At 57.5% G+C, this 25,041-nt stretch overlaps 1 protein-coding gene across 2 annotated transcripts in view; it reads right to left on the reverse strand.

Moving 5' to 3' along the window:
• NUP210 (nucleoporin 210) overlaps window positions 1-25,041 on the reverse strand; it is a 110,680-nt gene that overhangs the window by 40,951 nt on the left and 44,688 nt on the right. For both annotated transcript variants that reach the window (XM_070574585.1, XM_070574586.1), the window contains 6 exons: window positions 24,255-24,453; window positions 18,824-18,969; window positions 9,618-9,839; window positions 7,754-7,927; window positions 2,137-2,329; window positions 1,520-1,626 (listed from right to left, as the gene is read on the reverse strand). In XM_070574585.1, the coding sequence (XP_070430686.1) occupies window positions 1,520-1,626; window positions 2,137-2,329; window positions 7,754-7,927; window positions 9,618-9,839; window positions 18,824-18,969; window positions 24,255-24,453 (1,041 nt within the window). The remainder of the gene's footprint in view (window positions 1-1,519; window positions 1,627-2,136; window positions 2,330-7,753; window positions 7,928-9,617; window positions 9,840-18,823; window positions 18,970-24,254; window positions 24,454-25,041) is intronic.

A 25,041-nucleotide genomic window follows, 5' to 3' on the forward strand; every position in this document is an offset into this window, starting at 1 on the left:
CGCAGGGACGGGGCGTGGCAAATAGCGAGGCCCTGACCAGCCTGGTGCGGGGGGCCTTGGGGGCGGTGTCAGGGGGGGCTGACAGGAGAATGCACATGGCCCTCACTCCTTGCACAGACTTTTGAGTATGCTTCCTGCCAGTGTCACTGGAGGGAGATGGCTGGACCAGCCCGGGCTCTGACCCACCCATAGTTTCACATATCCTACTCTGTGCGAGCAGGCCCTGGGGACAGCAGCTGCCCTTGGGGAGATGATGCAAATTTAACCTAATGAAGCCTTAGAAAGACAATGTGATTGCCTGAGAGAAGGCATCAGAGCCAGGCGGTGTGCAGGTTATGAGGGTGGATAGCTCTCGGGAGGCCCCGCGGTGAGCAGAGACCCAAGCAGTGAAGCATCAAGGCAGAGAGCGGGTGCAGTGGGCGTAGCGGCCCTGCCAGGAGCTGCTAGGCATTTGCGTCCCAGGGAGGAGGCTGGTGCGGCCCCCACAGCCAAGGGGTCTGTGGTGAGACAACTGAGGGCCCAGGGGGACAGGGACAGGGACACGGACAGGCTGCAGGCCAGCCTCCTCAGTGCTGCTCCCATGGGGGTCATGACCTCTTCCACAGCTTCCCCCACTCCCCACTACCCAGGAGACAGTTCGAGCTCCTCCTCCTGCCACTTAGGGTGCCCTGGAATGTGGCCCCACCTGCCTTCTCCAGCCGGTATCTGCTGCCTCCACCACCCAAAACATAAGTTGAATGTCCCGCAACGAGGGGGTGTGTGTTGTCCAGGCAGGACCATTCTTGGGGAACCCTCCCCACTGCCAGCTCAGGTGCACCCATCTGCCACCCACCGCCTCCACCTGGGGCCCCTGGGAGATGCTGCTGGGGATGCGTGGTCCAGCAGGCGGTGGTCCATGCGCACAGACAACAGTGTGCATGTGGGGGTAAGTCATGGCTCCCTGTGCCATGACAGCAGGGAGCACGAGGGGCTCTAGACCTGGGGAGAGGCCACTGCTCTGCACCCAGGTTCAGGGAACGCTCCACAGAGGGGCCAACACTGTCACTTGAATCAGAAGGACAGGGGACCACGGGGGGAAGTGGGTGGGGCCGGCATTCCAGGCACTGGGAACTGCTGGTTCAAAGGCCTGGTGGCCTGAACCACCTGGGCACGCCCAGTGGGGTCTGTCAGTCAGGGCTGTGAGGAGAGGAAGCTGGACAGGCAAGCCCTGGTTGACAATGAAGGAGGCTTCAGTCTGAAGGTCCGAGGGCTCCCAAAGGCGTGTGCCGGCGCCGAGAGGTGGCGGGCCCCTCTGCCTTTTCACTGGATCTCCCGCCATCGGCTGAGTGCAGGCTGTGTGGGTGGGGAGTCTGGCGGCAGGGAGGCCAACATGGAGCCCGCCCATTCAGGTGGGCCCACCATGCCCAGCTCAGGGAGCTGGGTAATGAGCTGAGGGGTGCGGCCAGTAGGGGTAAGGACCCGGGGACCTGGGCAGAGGGCGGGCAGCAGGTGTCCCCGCTGCGGTGGGCCCTGGAGGTACCGGCTGCTTCACTCCCGCTGCGCTGAGGTGGGACTGCTGGTAGCCAGTCGCCGTGGCAGAGACGGCCGTGGTCCCCGATGCCTCGTGAACTGAAATGGCCTGCAAACCTGAGCACAGGAAGAGACACCGATTTTGGATTTCAGTCCCACTGCTGCCTGTGAAGCCCCTCCCTCTGACTCACTTTTAAATCTCCCAGTCCTACAAACAGATAACCGAGTTTGTTTAAACTGTAGGCACTCTAAGAGCCTCATGGCCCTGAGCAGGCTCCGACGAGCAGCTCAGAGGAGCTGGAGGACAGGGACTCTACTCTTGGCTGTTGAGGGGCGTGAGACGGCAGCGTGGCTCCGAGCGGCCAGGTCTGACCTCTGTGCATCCGGGAACTGAGATGTACCTGTGACGGGCCCCGAGCCTCTTTCCCCATCTCCGAAACAGAGACAGCAGTTCCCACCTCCCAGACGGTCCGGGCGGGACTAAAGGAGCGTGGTGAGCTCATGAGACTCCCTGTTGTATCTTGGATAAAGATGGGTCCCAGGCAGGAGCCCCCAGCTCCCCGCACCCCTCCTGTCATCTGGGCTGTCACTGTTCCCCGTTGTCCCACCTGGGGCCGGCGGGCTCACCATGCAACTTCTTCTGGCCGCTCCCGTCGTCCCGGGACACGAACTGCATGGGCAGGTCCAGCTCGATGCTGGCCAGCAATGGCCTGGTGGACTCCCACTGGACGCTCAGAGAGCTGAAGTTGTCAAACGTTCGGCCCTGCTGGTCATAGGCAGCCAGGTCCAGCAGAGGGTTGCGGTGGCTGGAGACCGGCACCTGCAAGAAGCCGAAGTAAGAAGCCATGGCCGTGCTCAGGACAGGACACAGCCACTCCTGACCACAGGCTGCACCCCAAACCTGGCCGGCAGTCTTCTGGGCTCACGGGGGTCCTGGTGAGGGAGTGGGGGTGAGTCACTAATGGATCCTCACAACAGGTGCCCCATGGCCCTGTCCCACCTGGCTACGTACTCCAGCCTGTGGCCCTTGATGGGGACAAGTATGCAATGTGCAAAATGGTGCTTTTGAAGGAAAAAAAAACAGCAAGAGAGAAAGCTTCCTGTGCGTTCCCCTGCATGGGTCTATGAGCAGTCAGCACAATGTGCAGTTTGCCTTGGCGATGTCTGGAGGCATTTCTGGTTGTCACAACTGCCGGGGGAGCAATTGGCATCTGGTGGGTAGAAGTCAGAGTACACTGAGCACCCCACAATGCATAGAGGGACCCAGGAGAAGGCAGGGTTGAGCCCCAAACATCAATAGTGCAGAGGCTGGGAGACCCTGTCCCAGAGCCCCCACCCCAGCCGGCGCTGTCCTTCCCCCACGTCCTGCCTGCCCCACAGTTGCAGCCCTCCAGGATGTCCCCTCGAGTGGTTTAACAGGAATGCCAATTACAACCCCCAGATGTCCCAGAGCCACTAGGTTTGCAAAGCTGCTTTCAGAGCCCAGTTCTCACCTAATCCTTAAACACCCAGCGATGTGGGAGCTGTCACCACATATTAGGGGGGAGGAAGCAGAGTCCCAGGGAAGGGAAGGAGCGAATCAAAGCCGACTGGGCGGCAGCCGCGTGGCGCCCCCACTGTCAGGATTCCGTTCCAAACCCCGAATTCCTGCTTCTCTTCCATTACCTCCCGCTCCCTGAGCAACCGCGCCCTCAGAACCATGTGACCGGGGCCTCACTCCTCCCAGATGCTGGTTCGTCCCCTCCCTCCCTGCTCGAATGGCCTGGGGCAGGTGGGGTGGGCAGCAAAGCAGGGACCCTGAACGCAAAGACATCCAGGTCCCACAGCCTGGACTCGACCCAGCGCTGCCTCTTCCCACCCAGGAGAGCTGCTGAGTTCCCAGAGCCTCAGTTTCTCCATCTGTGAAGTGGGAATCGACAGAACCCCCCCTTCCAGGACTGTTTTATATAAAGGAAGAGCCTGGCTCATTGCATCTATGCACAAGCAGGAAATGGCTGTCATTAGGAACAGTCACAGATGCGCCCAGTTCTCCATCAGCCACGGGTCCAGAAAGAAGGACAATACCGCCCCTGAGGTTAGGAGTGACCATGTCACTTGCTTTGGCCAGCGAAATGTGACAAGTGACTTGAGACAATCCTAAAGGAAGCTTTAACAGTCAGAATATGACCTGCCATGCTCGCCCTTCTCCCCACGGTGGCACCTGGCCACGTTCCACTGGGCAGCTGCTCCACCACCTAAGCCTTGGAAGGAAGATAAGAATGACGTGGAGCAGGGACCCAGCCCACCCTCGACGCAGGGCAGCGTGAGCAAGAAGTGAAGCCGTGCTGCACGGGGGCACCAGGCCTTGGGGTGGTTTTTACTGCAGCCCAGCCTCACCTGTCCCGATGGACGCAGTCCCCCGACTCCCTGCCCCCACCAGGAGGGCTCCTCCCCAGGCCCGTCCAGCTCTCTCGCCTCCAGCGAATGCTGGACCGAAGCCCACTGCAAACGCTAAGCGCCGGGCAGCACAATCACCCGGAGACTCACAGGGTTTTATCATTATTCTGACGTGAGCTGGGAGCTGTAACTTTGGGCAGTGACAGCAACGGGCGTATTCTGGACGCCCCACTCGTTCCCCCAGATGCAACCCCTGGTGGAAGACCAACGCTCTGCCCTTCCTCCCGCTCTTCCAGGGAAGGACATTAACGCTGTGCGTCGAGCAAGCTCGCAAGCTGACTGGATCCTTCCCATGGCCATCTGAGGCAACAACATTATCCCCAACTTAGAAATGGGGAGGCTAGGCTCAGAGACTTTAAGTAACTTGCCCATGGTCACATAGATTTAGGGGTGGAACTCTGCCGGTCTGATTTAAAGCCTGCAGGCCTCCGCTGACACTGTGCAGCCTCTCCCTGGCACACGAGTCAGGTGGAGCTCAAGCTCTGGCTGATCAATCTCCTGGTACAACTGGTGCTCAGCCATGGCGAGCTGGACATCAGATGGCCTGCCTGGGGACCAGGGTCAGGCTGGAATGTGGTTCTACTTTGTCACTCCGACCAGTCAGCTCCACTCTGGTGTCTGGCCTTGCTAATAATTTACTCTGCAGACATGTCTTGGGCAGCCTCTGGTTTGGGTGAGGTATAAAATTAAATTGGTCCTGCCCCCAGGGTACTCGGCAGGGATGTCTCCCTTAAGGTCCCCTGGTGAGACCCTAAATCGCAGGGGCCAAGCCTGACCGGCTCGGGCTCTGGAACCCCAGGACTGACGATCACATGGCAATTCTGTGTTCCAGGTCCACTATTTCCTGGTGAGCGAGACCTACGACACACGCAAGGCAACTCAGAGCCGTGCTCTGCCGCCCAACGGTCCTCTCTCAGTCCAGAGATGCCCTGGGCTGATGCCGAGGTCACAGCTAACAGACGGCCAGTCCGGGAGTCCAAGGACAGGGAAGATGCACATTGATCTGATTGGTTTTTTTCTCTGGAAACGAGAAGGTTTGGCCGGCCTGGGGTTGAACGGGCTGGAGCTGAGTCTGAAGGGGCACCCGCTCTCCAGGTCTGCACACCACCACCCCTCCCTGCCCCCTTTCTTCAGCAGCACCTCCCTTGGCTTCTCCAGGCATTTGAGCCTGCCAGAGTCAAGGGCAGGGGGCAGGGGCACCGGTGCGTTCATTCACACGCTCACTCGTCCATCACACTGACTGAGCCCCTAGCTCGAGCCATTCTGCCCTAGAGACTCACAAAGGAGAGAATAAACAGGTACATTCTGGGGTGTTGGGTCATGTTAACTGCTTGGGGTTGGGGGGTGGGGACCCGGAACACAGAATGTTGAGGGGGGTGAAGCTTTAGCAGAGGTCTGAAGGCTGGGGGAGGCCCCACATCTGAAGAAGGAAATGAACGGGGCAAAGGAGGGAGGCGGAGGGCTGTGGGGGGAATTCAAGCCAGAGGTGACAGCATGTCCAAGGTCCAGGCAGGCGGTGTGGGGTGTGCTCGTGCAGACAGGGCGTCCAGCACGGAGGGAGCGGGTGGAAGGGACGGAGAGCAGGCAACACAGGGCCCTGCAGGTCAGGGGGCTCACGCTTTTCCTCTGGGGCAATGGGAACCTCTGGCGGGGCGCTAAGCAGAGAGTACCATAAAAGGCCTAACAGGTACCAGTCTGAACAGCTCATGTCCACATGTATCCTCTGCAACTATAGGAGGCCACTGTCACCCCACTGTCACTCTAGCAGGCCACTGTCACTCTACGAGGCCACTGTCACTCTAGCAGGCCACTGTCACCCCACTGTCAGTCATTCAAAGTAGGCCAGCTGCACAGCAGGCAGGACTCGGACCCGTCAGTCCCTAACCCGGGGCCCACGGACGTGAATGGTTCTCCGGCCCCCGGCCTCACAAACGGTAGACTGAGCAGGCCGGGTTTTCCAGACTCCAGACTTAGTACGATTTTATTCCTTCTCGAGGGATAATTTGCTAAATACATAAAAGTGATTTAAAATGTAAAACTTTCAGGACGTTCATCTCAATGGCCCCAAGTCAAGGGAAAAAGCCTTTTGCTCTGGGCTCCCAGTTGCGGGCGCCCGTCAGGAGGGAGCACAGGTGGAGGCTCCCGGCCCGGTCCCTGTGGGGTAGGAGGCTGACGATGCCGTGGAGGCCCCAGCCTGATGGGACCAGAGTGGGGGCCGTGGAGGGACCATGCGCCGTCTCAGAGCTCAGAGCCCAGCAAGCCCAGAGAGAAGGCAGCGCCCCGCGACCGCCACGGCAGCAGGAGGACCAGCGGAACGAAACCCACAGGGGACGTGGAGGAGGCAGGCAGTCACGTGCTGGACTGCGGAATGTTCTGGGGTCCCCTAATGCCTCAAAGAGAGGCATTTCACCAAACACAAAGTCCTTCCTGCCCTCCTCCGCCATGGGAGCCAGCTCCCAAACCTCCCTGCCAGGCGGGGGAGGGGCACTCACGGAGCGGCCCGGGGGTACTGTGGAGAGGAAAGAGGCTCCACCCCAGAGACGCTCAGAGACGCAAGGCCCTCGGGGCCACCAGGATGGAGTGCAGCTGGACACGCCTGGGGGCTGACCACAGGGCTGGGGCTGGGAGAAGAGAAGCAGCCACAGGGGCCGAGGAGGCATGAACTTGGAGCTGGGCAGACGGAGCTTCTGCCTTTGGGACGCTGCCCACCTCCGAGCCCCATGGCAAACCTGTGAATGGGTGCAGTGACCCTGGCCTTGCCGATGGTCCCTGTGACAGGGGAACGAGGCACACAGTTCCCCGCACACAAGTGTTCTGACCACTGGGTGGGCAGCAGGGACACAGGGATGCAGGGACCCGGTCTTGCCTCAGGGCCTTTGCACTTGCTGTTCTTCCTCCCCAGGGTACCCTTGCCTCAGTTCTTCTCAGCCAGCATCTCCTGACCACAGGGGCCTGAAGTGGAACGTGCCCTCCTCACAGAGGCCCTTCTGGGCCCCATCTGAAGTGGCCTCCACCGGTAGGGCCTCCACTCTATTTCACTTCCTCCATGGTGCTCCCCACCCTGTCTATTTGCGGGCCTCCTGGTCTCCTGTCACCTCACCATCTGTTCTGAGTACTCTATTCCAGAACCCAGTACTGTGCCTGGCACAGAGGAGGTGCTCAGCAATCTGTGGTGGAGAAAAGTTCTCGGCTCTGCTCTGAGAGGGGCTGGGGCTGGGCCGGCCAGAAGGGTGCTCATCACCCTGACCCAAACAGGAGGCTTCCAATCCTCCACGGTCAGTCATCTGGGCTCCAAGTGTCCTACGGGCGGAGGGTTGGACTGGCCACCAGGCCAGGGACCAGACCTGTGGGTTTCACCTACATCCCGCTGTCAGAGAAACCCCAAGCAACATTCTTCCCTCCCCACAGTGACGTTGGAAACACAGCCCCTGACCCACAGCGCGGAGCACGCTGCCGCCGGTGCCTCTCCTCCGTGGCCCTGCTCCGACCACGCGCTGTCCGCAGACAACAAGCCCCCACAGCAACACCCTCCATCCAGGAGTAAACGAGGGGACTGTTACAGACTGCCAAGGGCACGCCGAGATGGGCAGCCGAGGTGGGGGGCCGGCGGGGCTCTGCTTCCACCAGCACCGCCAGCAGCTGCGACCCTGGTGGGTCTCCTCACCTCTCCAGGTCTCAGGTCCCCAGACGTCAAACTCAGAGGGAAGCACCCAGCATGCAGGGCCGGCTGATCGCACACATCAGGGTGCAGCAGCGAGCTGCCGCCGGCCCCATGCTCCGTCGCCCTCCCCCAGAGCCGCCCACTCACCACCTGCTTGTTCTGCTGCAGCAGCGGGCACGACAGGTCCAGCTGGGGGCTGGCGTAGACGGGCGTGAGCGTGAGCCTAGAGGGCGGGGCGCAGACGAACTTCACCACGGCGGGCTCCAGCGCCGGGAAGGGGTTGGTGACGCTGGGCTTGTTCCCCACCGAGAGGGCGATGACCTGGAGGAGCCAAAGGAACAGTCAGACCCCCCGAGTTTGAGGCCCTGCTCCACCCGGCTCCCTCGGACTCAGTTTGCTCTTCTGTAGAAGGAGAATGTGACCCCTGCATCACGAGGGGTCACAGAGGCCCTGTGACACACGCATGGCAGAGGGCTCCCTCAGCATCAGCCAGAACCTGTGCCTGCTCCTTGGCCCAGGGCAGGCCGTGTGGCTTCCCGGGACCCTGTGACAACCCCATGGCTGCAGCAGCAAATTCACCAGCCTCCGGTTCTTACATGAGGAATTCACACGGACTTGAAAACATTCCTCACCACAAGGGGCAGGTGTGGGAGAGTGTGTGCTGCTGGGCTGAGACCCCCGGAGATGGGCCAGGAAGGGGACCAGGGAGGGTGAGGCCCGCGCAGCGGGCTCTCTGCAAGCTCAGCGGGCTGCGCTGCGGCAGAGATGCAAGTTCAAGTGCAAGAGACAGGAGGGAGATTTTCAGTTGTTTGTAGAGCTGGGACCTCAGAAAGCAAGTCCAGCCCCTCGCTGGACGAGCACCACGGCTCCTGGCCCATCCTGAGGGAGGACCCCAGCCCCTCAACGATGCCCACTTTCTGTCAGACGGGAGGGTCTGGCCCAGCAGCCCCTTACCCTTCCTGACCATGAGGCAGCTTCCTTGCCGCCCTGCGGACTCTCTGCCTCCACCTGACGCTGGGGACCTGAGGCACAGAGCACCGGGCGGGACGCACCCTGGAGGCAAGCCTGCTCGGGGTCCAGCTCCTCCAGCCCACTGGGGACACAGATGACCGAATCAAGCCAGGGACAAGAAATGTCTCTAACTTAATTCCTAAGTTTATTCTAATCATGGCATACTGGCTATTATGTGTTTTTCCTGTTTTTTTCAAAAAACAAAGCCAGTGGGCCCTTCACTGTGCATCTTTCCTGCTCACGTCAAGACAGTCTCGGGGTGGCCGGCTGCCGAGGGCGCCCTGGGCAGTGTGCGTGTGTGTTTCAACATCACCCGACACTTTTTGCATTATTACATAAGCAGGGAGATTCTTCGCCTCCCCAAACCCATGGTGTCCTCCTGTCTTTCCTGATTCTTGCCATCCTCCCACCATGCTTTCAGCTCCCAGCTCCGGGACACCCGAGGGCAAGGGCTATGTCCTTGCCAGAGGTGAAATGAGCGCTCAGCCCGCCTCGGGAGAGCCGCACGGGGACCCTATGGCCCGCCTCGCACTGTGCAGGACCCCAGCCCCACGGGAAGCCAGGTCACAGACGTGTTTTGTTCGGTCCACTCAGTCTCCTCATTTCTTGGTTTTCAGCATCAAAAAAAAAAAAAAAAAAATCAAGAGATTTCACAGAAAAAACTACTGGGATTCCCAGCTTATCCTGAAACAACAAAAACATTTGCCAAACCTGGGCCTGTGGTGTCACTCACTTAGGATACTCGCCTGACCGTGGAGCCATCTGACTTTGTGACCCCTGATCCCGTCCCACCCCGGATCTGGCAGTGGGCAGTGCCGAAGCCTGGAGAGAGAAGCAGTCACCCCGGAATGGAAAGGGAGCCAGGACCGGCGAGCTCTATTGAAGCCAGTGTGCATGGGGGGTTCCAAATGCCACCCTGTCAACCTGCCTGTACTCATTCAGTCACTCCACCTCACCGAGCTCCAGTCTGCCTGTCTGTGAGAAGGGTACACCCTCTTACCTGCTCCCCCAAGGCCCGGCAGGTCACCAGGATCCAGTGTTGCTGGTAATTCCGGGAGGCAGGGGGCCCGAAGAGAGCCAGGCTGATGCTGTCCATGTCCTCGGAGGTGACGTTCCGAAAGAACTTGGAAGGCTCAAGGACCCAGGGTCTCGGACCTCCTTCAAAAAGCATCTCCTTTGAGGAGCCCAGGGTAACCAAGGCAACAGAGGAGGGGTCCACAGCCTGTGGGAGAAAAAAGAGCCAGTGTTCCTCCAGCAGGCCTGTGCCAGGGCCTTGCCCATCCGGGGATCAGCCCCCGAGGTCAGGGAAGCCCCGCTCCTCTTTGGAACTCAGTCTGCCCACCTGCAACACCCCAGAGCCGTCGTCAAGACCCACAGGTGTGAGGGCGCTGCGGGAGGAATCCTGTCCCTGCTCTCTGACACACTGCCAGGTGCGTGCGTGTGTGCGTGCGTGCGTGTGTAAACTGACCTGCCTCTCGTAAAACAATCTGGGAAGAGCCCCGAAAATACCCACAGTCCTTGAACCGGAGAACTCCCCAGCTGGGATGGCACCTAAGGGCAGAGCAGGGAGGAGCGTAATAAGCGCACGCACAGAGAGGCGTGCACCACACTGTCGCTTACTGCAGCATACCACCGCCACGCCTGAAACCCTCCCGAAGCGGGTAGGCAAGCATGGTGCGGCCGGACAGGGGGCCTGACGCGGGTCCCTGAGCAGGATTTACAAAGAGTTGGATACCAACCTGACCCCAGAGTTTGATCACAATCATGTTGTTTTAAAAAACATAAAACGATCCTAAAAAGAACTAGGCCAGGCGACGGAGGGCAGCAGACTGCGTGTCCTGACAGCTGTAACTACTGGACGTCTCGGCACTCTACTCCCCGGGCCACCCGCACTCTCTCCGCGGCGTGTGTGGGCTCTGGGCTAGCCTTTCTGCTGGGGGTTCCAACCCCTAGAACAGGCCTGGAACACAGCAGCGGCTCGGGCATCACTTGTCTAAGGAAAGAGGGAATGTCCAGTCCCAAAAGTGCTGACAAACGGAGAATGAATTAAAGTCACCTTTTACGGAAAGCCCAGGGCACCTCTCATGCACACAGGCAGTACTTGGCTCTGCGAAAAAGGCCGTCATTCCCCCAGCAGCGAGGCAGGGACAGCACCTCCAGGGAGACGCAACTTGCTCCATACAAGGACACCTCCGTCCACAGACACAGTAGAGTGCAAAGGAGAAGGGGGTCCAGGGACCAGTGGTGGTGTAGTGGTTAAGTTTGCATGCTCTGCTTTTGCGGCCCAGGGTTTGTGGCCAGATCCCAGGTGTGGACCTACACACTGCTCACCAGGCCATGTTGTGGTGGTGTCCCACATACAAAATAGAGGAAGATTGCTCAGGGCCAATCTTCCTCACCAGAAAAAAAAGAAGAAAAAGAAAGGGATCCCTCTGAGGGGTCCTGCAGCCCTGCTCCTGGCTCCCTGCCAGGCCTGGCTGATCTCCCACTCTTGCAGGCCCCCTGAGGTTACCACCACGTCCTGACTGGTCAACCTGCTGCCCTGTGAGGCCCTCCACAAGCCGCCAGATGCCCTTCCCAGAAAGGATGTAACCACGTCCCCTCACTAAACCATCCCACAGCGCCTGCAGCCCTCGGAAGAGCGGCTGGGCAGCATGCCCTGGGACCCGGCTCTCCCAACCCTGCCTCGCGAGCTCAGCTCTCCCGAGCGCCCCCTGCAGACCACAGCTCGTCCTCCGGCGCCACACCCTCCAGTCCCGCCTCACAGAGGCTGCTCGGCTGCCCTGTCCGCCACCCCTTCCTCCAAAAAGCCCGACTCCTTGCTCAGCCATGATGCCCAACCTGCCACCCAGCCCGCCAGGGCAGCAACTCATGCTCTGGCGCCCGCTTCACGTGGCACATGTTTGGCGCGCACGCAGACGTGCACACTGCAAGGACACGATTTGTTTCGGGCCTGTCTCCCCAGTCGGCCTGTGGCCGTTAGGAGCAGAGGGCTGTCTGTTCCCTTCTGCATCTGCAGCACGACCTCAAACAAACGAGAGATGAAACACCACACCAGAAAAACAGGAATGTTCAAAAGAGAACACAGAAGAAATCACAACCACACTGAGATATTCTCAGCCATCTGATTAGCAAAAATCCAAAGGTGTGAGCACACACTGCTAGTGAGTCTGCAGAGAAACATGCACTCTTTCTTAAATTAACTACTTTATTTACTTTTTATTGAGATATAACTGACATATAACATTGTATTAGTTTCAGGTGTACAAATAATGAATGAATATTTGTGCGTGTTGCTAACTGATCGCCACAGTAAGTCTGGTTAACATCCAGCAACACACATTGTTACAGATTTCTTTTCTTGTGAGAGAACTTTTAAGTGCTCTTAGCAACTTTCAAGTACACAGTCCCGCATTACTGAGAAATGTGTTCTCTTATATCCGCTGGTGACACCGAAAAATGGTGGACCCTCGATGGAGGGGAGCTTGGCAACAGCTGCTAAAATTACATACTTCTCCATTGTCCAAGCACTGCTCCTTCTAGGAATGGACTCTGAAGATACCCCTCCACGAAAATATAGAATATAGGACAAAGCTGTGCACTGCAGTGTTATTTTTAAGAGCAAAAGCTCGGAAACAGCCCACGCTCCCATCAACAGGGGACTGCTTCAGTAAACTATGGTCTATCCATGCAACGGGCCACCAAAGATCGTTCCGTGCGGAGATGGAGAGCTCTCCAGGTTATTTTCTTTACTTTCCAAGCAAAGAGCAGGCACAGAACAGGACACAGAGCACACCACCTCTCAAGGAAGAGAGGGGCAGGCAGGGCATACGGACGTATCATCATTCTTGCTCATTTTTGTAAAATGTAACACTGAAAGGATAAACCAGAAACTAACCAAAATAGTTACTGACAAGGGATGGTGGGGAGAGAAGAGAGGGGAAAGGGATGGAAGTGAGACTTCTGAGTATACTTTTAACATAGGTCTAACTTTGGAACCATGTAAATAACTCACATATATAAAAAGTTAAATTAAATCAAAAAAGCAAACCCCGAAACTGAGAAGAAACGGAAACAGACAGATCTAGTGGTCTGAGAGAGGGACCGTTCCAGTGCTGTAGGGGCCAAGCCTGAGTCAGTCCTGTCCTCAGACTAAATGACCCCTCAACCTCTCACGAGTCCCAGGGTCTCTCAGAGCAAGAGTTGCAGAGAGCTGCACGCTGACTGCTGGTGGCAGCTGCTGGGGTGGGCTCTGCGGAGCAGCCCTCAGCAGTAAAGGGCGCCAGGATCAATCAGCAGGGTCCGCTGTGGGCGCCGTGAGAGTGCACGCAGGGGCTGTGCCTGCATCCAAGTCCACAGGGCAGGGCCCACGTCTGACTCAAAGCGGCAGGGCGCCAGGCACATGGCAGTCACTGACCACGTGTCAGGTGACCCCTTGACAGGTCAACGCCCAGAATGCAGAGCACCTGACAGTTCCTTCCAGGTCCTGCTTTCCTAAGCCCTGCTTGCCCGGAATCCCGAAGCCGTGAGCACTCATGCCGCTCAGGGCAAAGCGCCCAGGCTCAGCCCCCTCTGCAGGAGAGGCTGGGACGTCCTGCCGGGAGGGCGTGAGCCTGGCTGAGCCGAGGCATCCCCGTGCCCAGCCAGTGCCGGCCTCCCGCCCTTTCCGTTTGGCCCAGCACGTGTGAGTCCTACTGCAGTATGCCAGCCTGTCAGGGGAACTGAGCTCTACCCTGACCCACTCGCCAGGGCTTCTGATCTTCCCTCGGCTCCCTCCATGCCCATGGAGCCTGGATCCTAATCCCCCAACTGCCAACAGCCTGAAGTCCTCGCAGGTCCAGACAGAGCCACTCAGCTGTCACCACAGTCCTGGACCTGGAGCAGTGCCCCAGCCAGTGCCCCCTCAATCCGGAGACGGACTCTCACCTGAGCGACAGCTTTGAGGTGCACTCATCCTCAAGAATGGTAGGGGCCCAGGTGATGAGCCTCCAAGGCCTTGGGCTCAGGCTCTCTTGGCTGGGTACTTATGCTAAACCCTTAGCAGAGAAAGGGCATCACTTCTCAAATGAGAATTCTGTCTTTTTCACTATTTTTTTTTTCAGTGTGAACACTTTCCTGAATTTTCTCTTGGTCAACTCTCCAGGCATCCCTCCCTGCTCCACGTGCACAGGTGTGCACACACACGATCCCACGCACACAGGTGTGTGCACAAGCACGATCCCATGTGCACAGGTGTGTGCACAAGCATGATCCTATGTGCACAGGTGTCCACATGCACAATCCCATGTGCACAGATGCACAGATGCACAATCCCATGTGCACACACACGCACACGATCCCACGTGCACAGGTGTGTGCACACACACAATCCCAAGGGGCCGGGTGCCCCCGCTGACACCACCTGACTGCCCTGCCTCATGGCCGCGTTTGGAAACCGTCGAAGGGGCCCTGTTCCTGCACCTGACCGCTGCACACACTCCAGGCCCCCCAGCTCTTCCTGCCTGGACCGCCCTTCTTCAAGGCGGCTGCTGCGCGTCCCCCAGGCATCTGCTGGATGTCACCTCCTTGAGGGGCCTCCTCTGACCCATGCCTGAGGCAGAACCCCCAACCCTGCAGCCTCCTCTCCCAGCTCCCCTGCCCTCTGGGCCGTTCTCCACGCGCCGTCCCACAACGAGAGCGAGCCGCCGCTTGCCAGCCGTGTGACCTCATCAGGTCAGCCCCTATAGGGCTCAGAGTCCACAGCCTGTAAAGTGGGTGTAACAGGAAACCCTGCCTCATGGGTCACTGTGGAGAGTCGAGGGGGCGCGATGGGGCCTGAGCAGGGTCCAGCACAGGCTCACAAATGGCCCTGGCTATGGCCAATGTCACTATCACTACCTGCCACCCTGATTACAGATGGGAAGCATGAGCCCCGGCAGAGCACAGTGACTTGTCCATACCTACCCAGCGGCTGGCCCAGCTCTGTGCTGACTGCCAGCACCCTGCTCTCACCCATTCCCAATGCCACAACACAAACCCTGCCACGGGCATAGAGGGCCCCCGTGAACCTGGCCAGGACTCCTTCACCACCAGCCCCAAGGGAAAGACTGTCGGAAGGCACCGCATGTCCCCTATTAACAGCGGAGAACTGAACTGCCACCTTCACGTCAGCTCCTCCCATTCGGGCATCAAAGTGTCACCGAGTCCTGTGCCAGGGCGGTCGGGTGACAATCAGTGCCACTAGCAGAGGATGCTCCTAAGTCGCAGAGGCGCCTCAGCGGGTGTCAGCAAGCAGACATTCGAACAGACGACGCCCGAGAGGAGAGGGCCACGTGCCTCGGGCGACCCCGTCTCCTCTCCGGGCCTCAGTTTCCTGGTTTGCAAAACAGGAGGGGGCTCTGATCCTCAGGAGGCCTTGGCGCTGGCAGCCTACCTTCTGGGGGATGGAACCCACGCACCTCTGCACGGGGACGCTCTAGAGTTAAGAGACAGAGGCGAGGGGCAGGCGGGCGGAGGGTGAGGCCCCACTGCACCGGGCTGGCCCCGGGGCTCCAGGGTCGACGATACAGCCTCTGCTGACATGGCCAGAATGAGTGAACCAGGTGGGTCGTCCGACCCAGGTAGGGGCTCCCAGAGAGGAGGTGGGGCAAGGCGGTCAAACTCCCACAGCCGAAAGAGGCAGAGAGCAACTGGGGGTGTCGACTGTGGAGCGGAGTTAGGTAGCAGGCAAGCCGGACCCCCAGGGTCCAGGCAGACAGAGGAGATGACACGTAGGTTGGGGGCAGGGCCGGGCAGCGGCCACGGACGTGCAGAAGCCCCTCTTCTACAGAATGGGGGGTCCCTCTCGGGGGCAGCGCCCACGGACGTGCAGAGGCCCCTCTTCTATGGAATGGGGGGGCACCTCTCGGGCTTCCGGGATGCGTCTGCTCCCCTCCCCACCAGCAGCTGTGGTCTCCAGTGTGGACCTGATTTCGTGGTTCTGCTGAGCTCTGCCGGCTGCCCACTGCTGGACAGCCTAGCCAGCTCCTAACCTGGCATTCAAGACCCTCCTGACCTGACCAGGGAACCGCCACAGCCTCAGCTCTCACCCCAAGGTCCACCACTCTACTTCTAGCCCCCCGAGCCAACCCTGCTGCCTCCGTGCCATCCTCCTGTTTCTGTGCTCACCGGACAGCCTCCTTGGGACTCTTCCTTCCACTATGCTCACTGCATTAGTCTGAGTGTGTGCCATCCCCTGGACCAGTCGCCTCCCAGGGCACAGAGTGTGGGATCTCTTCCTAATGCTGTCTCCCCAGCTGGGGCCCTGTACCAACAAAATGCCACAGATTGTCTGCAGAGTAAACTGATGGAAAGACCAGCAAACACAGGTTATAGCAACGACTGTTAGCTGCCTTTCCAGTTTCCATGCTCCCCTCTTCCCTCAAGAAAAACTTTATTTTACTAGGGTGGTAAACTGTCAGCTAAAATATTTCCCAGACTCTCTTGCGGCTGGCTGTGGCCAACGGATTAAGTTCTGGCCAATGAGATGTTGGTGGAAACTGCTCTTTTAAACTGCTGACATGGCTACTACAGGGAACTAACTCAGCTGAGAAGTAAGCTCTTTTCCCCTTCTGGCTATGTGGAATGTAGATATAATGGCTGGAGCTCCAGCAGCCATTTTAGACCCTGAGGCAACCTTGAAGACGAAAGCCATATTCTAGGATGATGAAGTGGAAAGACAGAAACCTAGGTCCCTGATGACTCTGGAGCTGCCATACTACCCCTGTGTGAGACCTCTCGTGTGAAAGAGAAATAAACTCTCTATTGGTTAAACCATTGTAATTTTGGGTTTTACTTCTTGCAAATAATCCTGATGTTAACTGATATGGAGGCAAAAGAAAGATAAAAGGAGAAGAAACCCATATCCTCTTTCTATAGTTTGACCAGAAGCCACCGTGACTGGGGACATGCCACCTTATCTTCACTCTTAATCCCACCTTGGGACAGTGAGCTCAATCGCTGGGCTCTGATGCTCCGGCCCAAACACCCAGATAATGAGGCCGTCTGGTCATCGGGGAAGCACCCAGGAAGGGCCCTGAGACCCTCCTCCCAGGGTCCCGGGGAAAAGCTCCCCTTCACAGAAGGCTGTGGCAGGGCTTCCTCAGACCGACTGCTGCCACCTTAAGGATCTCAGGCCCACCTCGGCGCCCACTCTCTCACCTCCTCCTGGCCTAAGTTCAAACAGCTACCCTCCCCATCACCCTTCACCCCACCCCGCCGTGTGCACGGCGGGAATGTGCAAAACACAGCGCTTACTTCGTCCATTTACTGTGTGTCTCCACCTCTGTCTCTGCTGGAACGTCAGCTCACGAGGACAAGGATTTCTGGGTAGTTTTGCACCATTGTGTTCCTAAGGTTTAGAGAGGGACTGGCACAGAGTGTGTATTCATATATATTTTGGTCTGGGGGCTCCTGGCTGGGTTAACCCTGGACATGTTTTCCCATTCATTCATTCTAAATAAAACAACCCTTTTCAAAAAATTAAAAATGCAACTCCCACACGATCCAGCAATTCCACTTCTGGGTATTTATCCAAAGGAAATGAAAACACTAACTCGAAAAGATACATGCACCCCGTGTTCACTGCAGCGTCATTTACAGCAGCCAAGATACGGAAGCAACCTAAGTGTCCGTCAACAGATGACTGGGTACAGAAAATGTGCTATATACACACACACATAGATATACAATGGAGTATCACTCAGCCATAAAAAATAAGGCATCCTGCCATTTGCAACAACATGGATGGACCTTGAGAGCATTATGCCAAGTGAAACGTCACACAGACAAAGACAAATACTGTATGATCTCACTTATAGGAAGAATCTAAAAAAAAAAAAAGGAGCTCATAGATACAGAGCACAGATTGGTGGTTGTCAGAGGTGGGGGTGGGGTGGGCAAAAGTGGTAAAAAGAGTCCAAAGGTACAAACTTCTAGTTATAGAATAAATAAGTCCTGGGGATGTAATGTACATCATGGTAACTATATTAATAATACTGTATTGCATATTTGACAGTTGCTAAGAGAGTAGATCTTAAAAGTTCTCATCACAAGGAAAAAACCTGTAACTGTGGTGACGGATGTTGACTAGACTTACCACAGTGATCATTTTGCACTATGTACAAACATCAACTCATTATGTTGCACACCTGGAACTAACATAATGTTGGTATGTCGATTACACCTCGACAGAAAAACCCAAACCCTTGGTTGGTGTCTGCTCTGCATCAGGCCCTACGCCCAGGGCTAGGGGTTCAGAGATGGAAGATCCCCATGTCACTGAGCTCACCTCTGACGGGTGGGAGGGAGAAGCAAGCAGGCGGTGACAAACCAGGGCACCAGAGCTGTCCCAGAGGTCGATGCTGGCGTCCAGGATTCGCAAACCCCGCCTGGCCCACCGCCCCCAGGAAGCCCTCCCACCCTCCTGAGCAAGGAGCCTACTCAGGTCTCCAGGCCTCCCGGGAGAGGCAGGGTTCAAGAGAGCCAGTAACAAGTGTGCTCACCCTGCTGTGCCCGGCAGGGGTGTGGCCACCCTCTGAGGAAGGGCCGCTCTTTTTCATTCCCATTTGGTAACTAACCCCTACTGCGCACGCACTACCTCCCAGGCCCTGCGCTCAGCCCACTGCACTCATCAGCTCAGCTAATCCTCCCCACAACCCTCTGATTTAGGTGCCGTATTAGCCCCCCTTTACAGGCAGGGAAACTGAGGCCAGGAGAAATTAAATTAGCCCAGCCCTGAGAGTGGGTGTCAGACCTGGATTCAAGCTCGGGAGTCAGTGTCAAGGCTGAAGCAGCGGCTCTGAGCCGTGAATGTGAGTGCCCCCTCGCCACCCACAGACGGGCACGGGCGCTCAGACACCCGAGGGTTACCTGACGTCAGGCGCAGCAGACCCAGACCTGACCCAGGGCTGTCGTCCCCACGCCAGGTTCTGCGGAGACCCTGCAGGGTAACTCTGGAGCAGACCAGAAGCCCCTTCTGTCCTGACCCCGTGGAGAGTGCCATGCACGTGCACGCCCACCGTCAGGGAAGCCCCACTCCTTCTACACGCTCCCTGATTTCAACTCTGAAAGCACGGGGAGAGAGCTGTTCCAAAAGCTATTTTGAACAATCAAGGTTTTAACAAAATCTGTGGGAGCAAATGAATAATGGCATCAGGAAAGGGGCGGGAGGGCCCAGGGCCGGCTCACCTTGAGGGGCAGGTAGGCAGCGATGGTGATGCGGGCGCTCAGGTGGATGTGGCCGCGCGTGTAGCTCACAAGCAGCGTGGTGTACCCCTGGGCCTCAGCTCGCACTCGGACCCCGCTGCAGTGCTCGGAGCCCGGCTGCAGCCGCCCTGCAGGAAGAGGAAAACCGGACCATCAGCATGAACCTGACTTTGCCGGGAACGACGAGACAAGCCGACAGCCCCTCTCACCCTGGGCTTGATACCTAATTTTTTCAACTTAAAAATTTTGAGTGTAATTCCCATAAAAAGTACACTTATCATAAGCATACAACTCACAACGATTTTTTTTTCCCCACAAACTGAACACACTCTGTATCCAGGACCATGTCAAAAAACAGATGACGTGCACACCCCGGAATCTCCCGTGGATCCTTCCATCTTTAGCCCCCCAAAGGAAAACCTGTCAGCAGCCTTCTTTTTTTTTTTTTGAGGAAGATTAGCCCTGAGCTAACATCGGCCAATCCTCCTCTTTTTGCTGAGGAAGACTGGCCCTGAGCTAAGATCCGTGCCCATCTTCCTCTACTTTATATGTGGGACGCCTACCATAGCATGGCATGCCAAGCAGTGCATAGGTCCACACCTGGGATCCAAACCGGTGAACCCCAGGCTGCCGAAGCAGAACGTGTGCACTTAACCACTGCGCCACCGGGCCGGCGGTCAGCGGCCTTTTAACGGCACAGCTCGACTCTGCTTGCTTCTGTATTTCATAGAAAGGTCGTCGCTCAGCATAAACTCCGTGGTGTCTGCCCTCTTCAACTCAATCCTGGTGGTGAGATCCCTCCTTATTTTTTGCACCTTGTAGATCTTTCATCTGAACTTGCGTATCTATTTTGCTGTGTGCATAGAGACCAACTGAATTCTTCACTGACCGCGAGCATCTGGCCGCTTCCAGCGTGGAGCTCTGACTCCCATGCTGCCAGGAGCCTGTGCACCCCCTCAGGAGACACAGTCGGCCATCCTGTGGGTGGATCCCTGGAGAGCATGCCTACCTCCCATCATTATTGCCAAATATCTTTTCCAAATGGGTGTCTCAGGTTAGACGGCTACCAGTGGCCATGCCGCAACCCACCAATAGCTGGTACTTTCCACCTTTTTAAAAAAAGCCATTCTAGTGGGAGCATGGTGGAATTTTATTGTTTTCTTTCCAAACATTTAGAAAAAATATACTATGAAACCCTGTGGGCTGGCTCCGTGGCCGAGTGGTTAAGTTTGTGCGCTCTGCTGCGGCAGCCCAGGGTTCGGATCCTGGGCGCAGACATGGCACCTCTCGTCAGCCCACGTTGAGATGGCGTCCCACATCCCACAACTAGAAGGACATGCAACTAAGATATACAACTGTGTACAGGGGGGTTTGGGGAGATAAAGCAGAAAAAAAAAAAAAAGATTGGCAACAGTTGTTAGCCCAGGTGCCAATCCTTAAAAAAAAAAAAAGAAACCCCGTATTCCCGTCCCCAAGATTCTATAATTAACATTTTGCTCTACTTCTCCTGCTGTGTGATCTATCCAGCCCCCACTCATCCATCCATCCATCCATCCATCTTTTTTATGCATTTAAAAGTAAGTTGCAGGCATCAGTACACTTCATTTTCAGTGTTTTAGCTTATGCATAATTATCTACAGTTCAACATTTCTTTATGGTCCTTTTTTCCTCAAGGTCAAACTTACACACACTGAAAGGCACAGATCTTGAGTGCACCTGCCTCGAGGTCCAGCAAATGCATCTGCCTGTGAAACCCAAACGCCACCAAGAGACAGAACCACCCGCCACGCACAGCGCCCCCTGCTCCGTCACAGGCAGGCCCCCCAACCAGGGCAATCACTGGGCATCTGACATTTTCCACCATAGTGTAGTTTTTAAAAAAAACAATAGTTCTATTGAAATATAACTCACGTACCACAGAAGCACCCATTTAAAGTGTACACACAAGTCAGTGGTTTTTAACATATTCTTGGAGTTGTGCAACTACCACCACTAACTTTAGAACATTTCACCCCCCAGAAAGAAACCCTGTGTGCAGGACAGTCACCCCCGTCCCCTCCCCCAGTCCCCAGCAGCCCCCACGCCATTCTGTCTCAGCGCAGACCAGTCTCCCGCACATCAAGGAGGTGCCCTCCCTTGAGTCTGGCTTGTCTCAGCGGTAGGTCTCTGAAATTTGTCTCCGCGGCTGCGTGGTCAGCAGTTGGCACCCTGTGATTGCTGAGCAGGGCTCCACGCGAGGAGGGCCCACAGTTGCTTTGTCTTCTCTCCAGCTGGTGGCATCTGGGTCGGTTCCAGTTCGGGGTGATCAGGAACAGGGCCACTGTGCACACCCGTGGACAATCTTCTTGACTCTCAGGACACCTTTGCTTTGACTGAGGCCACATTCCAGTGTGCTGTTTCCCCGTGGCCTCCAGGAAGGTGGGTCACAGCAGCTGCAGGCAAGCCTGGGAGCCCCCGAGAACCGCAGCTCGGCCAAATGGGCCTGCTGTGCCCACAAGGACACAGGCAGAAGAAAGAGGGACCTGAGAGGTCTGAGGGTGACCTGCTGGCTTCCTGTTGGGGACAAGAGTCAGGGCAAACACTTCTGCACGTAGCCCTGAGTCATAAGGCAGGGCGCCAGGCCCTCTGTCCAGGGGGAAGATGCTCAGCGAGTGGCACCCAAGGGGCACACCCTGGCTCTGACGGCGCTGCAGAGAAGCTCCTGAAGCACGAGGCTACCCCCGCCCCCGCCTGCCTGGTGTGAAGTCCCAGCGCCCCCGCCTGCCAGACTCTCCCCACCACCACCCGCCTGGTGGGAGGCCCGCCTGCGCTGACCTGGGCCAGGCCACAGCCTCACGTGCCTCCGGGCTCCGACGCTCCTCCTGCCCCCAGGAACGCTCTTCCCTGCCTTCGCCCAGGCTCACCCTCCATGTCTCAGCTCTCACGGCCTCTGTGCAGCCTCCCCAGACACCCCGACTGGCTTGGACACTGACCTCTGTACACTTCTGGGGAATGTGTTTGGGCCTTCACGTTGAGGACACGCCCAGGAGGGTCCGGGACTCAGGGCGCCCGTGCTCACCCGCTGGGGCACACTGTCCCATGCCCGGAACCGCCTGCTGACCCATCTGTCTCGCTGGGCCGTGGGGACCATGAAGGCGAGGCCATGGCTCGTGCTCACCAGGGACCACGGAGCACACACTTAGTAGGTGCTCAGTGAACAGGCTGCTGGAAACCAGCGAGAGGGCCAGGTTGAGCAAGAGCTGACGGGGGTCCTCCTCCGGGCAGGGGCCTGGCCATGGCAATGCTCACAGCCGAGGGGCTTTCCAGGGGCTTCCACGGTGAGGACGAGGCAGAAACAGGAGCCCAGCAGCCAGTCCAGCAGGAAGAGGCTGGAGCCCCACTGCCCAGAGGGTGCTGGTGCCAGGCCTGGGGCCACAGCTGCCCAGGGAAATGGGGCAGCCCTTCCCAAGAACCAGGACTGAGTCCCAGCCGTGTGCCCGCAACTGGGGCAAGCTCAGGGACAGACACTTGGGGGAGAGGGAGGACCCGCCAGCCTAACGTGGCATCGCTTCTGCCCCACGCGTATGCTCACGAGCCTGCCGTGTCCCACCCCAGGCAGGCGGCACACGTTCTGCTGACCCCGCCTGGTCTCGCGTCCAGGGATTCCCGCGAGATGGTGTCTCTCCCCTGACCAGGCTCCAGGCTATAAGGCACAGATTTTTCATACAGCCTGAGCCCTGCACACGAGCCTCCACAAAGCCACATATGCTTTACACCGGGGGTCACTTTAGGAGCTTGCTAAGGGAAATTTTGACGCCATGAGATTTCTGTCTTGGCTGCTTTTTCAGAACCAAACTCCTTGACAAATGCCCCTGCACTGGGCATTCATTGTGAATGAGGGTCATTCATTTGTAAGCCTCACAGCAGGCGAGCGGCTGGGATCCCCATTTCATATATAGAGAATCCAAGGCTCAGAAAGGTTGGGCAACCTGCCGACATCACACAGCCAATACACGAGCAAGTGGCACTCAGACCCAGGATCTTGGAATTCCACATCTGTCCTTTATTCCCTGGACCTCCTGGATGCTGGCCAGTGCAGGGCTGCAGACTCCCCTCCAGGACACATGTGAGGGGCGGTGCAGGGGGCCAGCTCCCCTCCTGCCACCAGCAGGCCTCTCTCTCGCGTTGATGTTTTCCTCCATCCTGAATGGTTGCCTCGCTAAGACACAAGATCTCAAAAGCTTGGTTTCTCTGGGACAGACGGTCAGAGAGGACACAGAATCATGCTCCAAGGACGGACGGGGATGCGGTGGGCTCGTGACATTTCAGAGACCCACCTCCCTCCTCTGCGCGGCTCACGTTCAGACAGCTCCATGAGTAACACAAATGCAGTGATCCTACAAACACCTCTGCCAACGAGGCTTCCTGAACCCACCAGGATCACGTCATCACTCTACTCAAAAACCATCGCTGGCTCCCCACTGCCTGGACGCGGATGTCCAAGCCCTCCAGCCCTCCATGACTCAGGCTTAGACAGGTTCTCCCATTCCAGGTCCACCGTGTGTGCCCACACCCCCCAGCACGCCCCCTCCGGCCCCAGTCCAGGAGCCCCTGCCTGCTGAATGCCCTTCCCTGTACTTCTAACCCTGGCCCAAACCTGACTCCTCCCTCAGTGCTCACCAGTCCTCAGCTTCTTCATCTGCAAATCGAAGAGGAGTCCCCGTGCTGCCCTGGGCCGACTCCACTGGGAGGCCCATTTCTTGGGGGACTAAGGCCCCAGGGTCAGGGTCAGACACACCCAAATCTGTATGCCATCCCACCCTGTGCCCTCATGTGACCCTGGGCAGCTACGCAGCCTCAGTCTCTTCAGGTGACATGTGGCCCAACCACAGATCTTCCTCCCACGGTGGTGTGACGCCCAGTGAGGTCACACATGCAGAGAACTGACCCTGCACGTGGCAGGGGTGACACTCAATAACCTAACTACCACCATCACCACTGAACCCGCAGGGATGCTGATGGGAAAAGATCAACGTGTGTGTCTCTGGTGGCTCAGGATGGGGGGGCCTTGCATGTCCCAAAGGTGTTATGATTCTGTCACTGCCAAACCCCCATCCATGGTGGATTCTGAGCACTCATTGGATTCAGGCATGGCAATGCGCACCATGACATGTAGTCTATTTGAGACGACACCCATTTTAGAGACGTGCAAACTGAGGCTCAGGGAGCCAAGTTATTTGCCAAAGGTCACGCAGAAGGCAAGATCCAGACCAGACCACTGCAGATGGTGGACAAGGGGACCAATGCTATTCCTCTTGCTGTGACCTCCGCTGCCCCCCACCCTCCATCTAGGAATCTGGGACGGCCCCATCGAGAACTTGGCAGTCTGGCCCTGGGGCCGGTGACTGGCGCTCGCTCATCAGGGCTGGTTTACCTGGGAGTGGCTGGAACACGCCCTGGTTCTCCACCTCGACCGCCAAGTCGAAGTGGGAGCAGTCGCTCAGAGTGACCACCTCGCTGGCCCCACCGGGCATGAGGCCGTTGATCCTCAGGGGCAGCTCCAGGGCCTGGCCCACCCGTGCCTCCACCTGGCACGGGGCGAACTCCATGCTGCTGGGCTCGATCACGTACACCTGGAGGACAGGGCAGGGACTGGGTCCTCAGCCTCTGTGGGAGGAGAAGCACCTGCTGCTGAGATTTACTAAGAGCTGCTGCATGCTGGGCACTGAGGACACATTGCGAGAAGGCTGAGCTTGGGGGACATGACAGTGTGTGCTGGGACTGGGGTAACGATCAGGGACAGAGCTAAGCCTCTGAGCAGGTGACATGGGAACTCAGACCTGAGAGCCATGTCAAAGGCAGCCACACAAAGGTCTGAGGGAAAAACATTCTGGGAAGAAGAGACAGTCGGTGCAAAGGTCCTGAGCCATGTACCAGCTCAGCATACGGAGAACTATGGAGCAAGCCAGTGTACGGGGCAAGAGAGAGGCGTCGTCAACAACAGCTAATACTTACAGGAAACAAAGCTTGCCGCACTCCAGGTTCCGCTCTAAGAATATCTCTAACTCACTCGGTCCTCTCAGCCTCCTTGTTCAGAAGGCTCTGTTACCAACCTCATCACCCGATGGAGAAGCTGGCACGGGAGGTTAAGGAACTCGCCTGAGCTGGGGACGGGAGCGTCTGGACCAGGCAGTGCGGCCGGAAGCCAGGCTCTGACCACC

This window comes from Equus przewalskii, chromosome 15 (assembly GCF_037783145.1).
Source record: "Equus przewalskii isolate Varuska chromosome 15, EquPr2, whole genome shotgun sequence".
Lineage (NCBI taxonomy): Eukaryota > Metazoa > Chordata > Mammalia > Perissodactyla > Equidae > Equus > Equus przewalskii.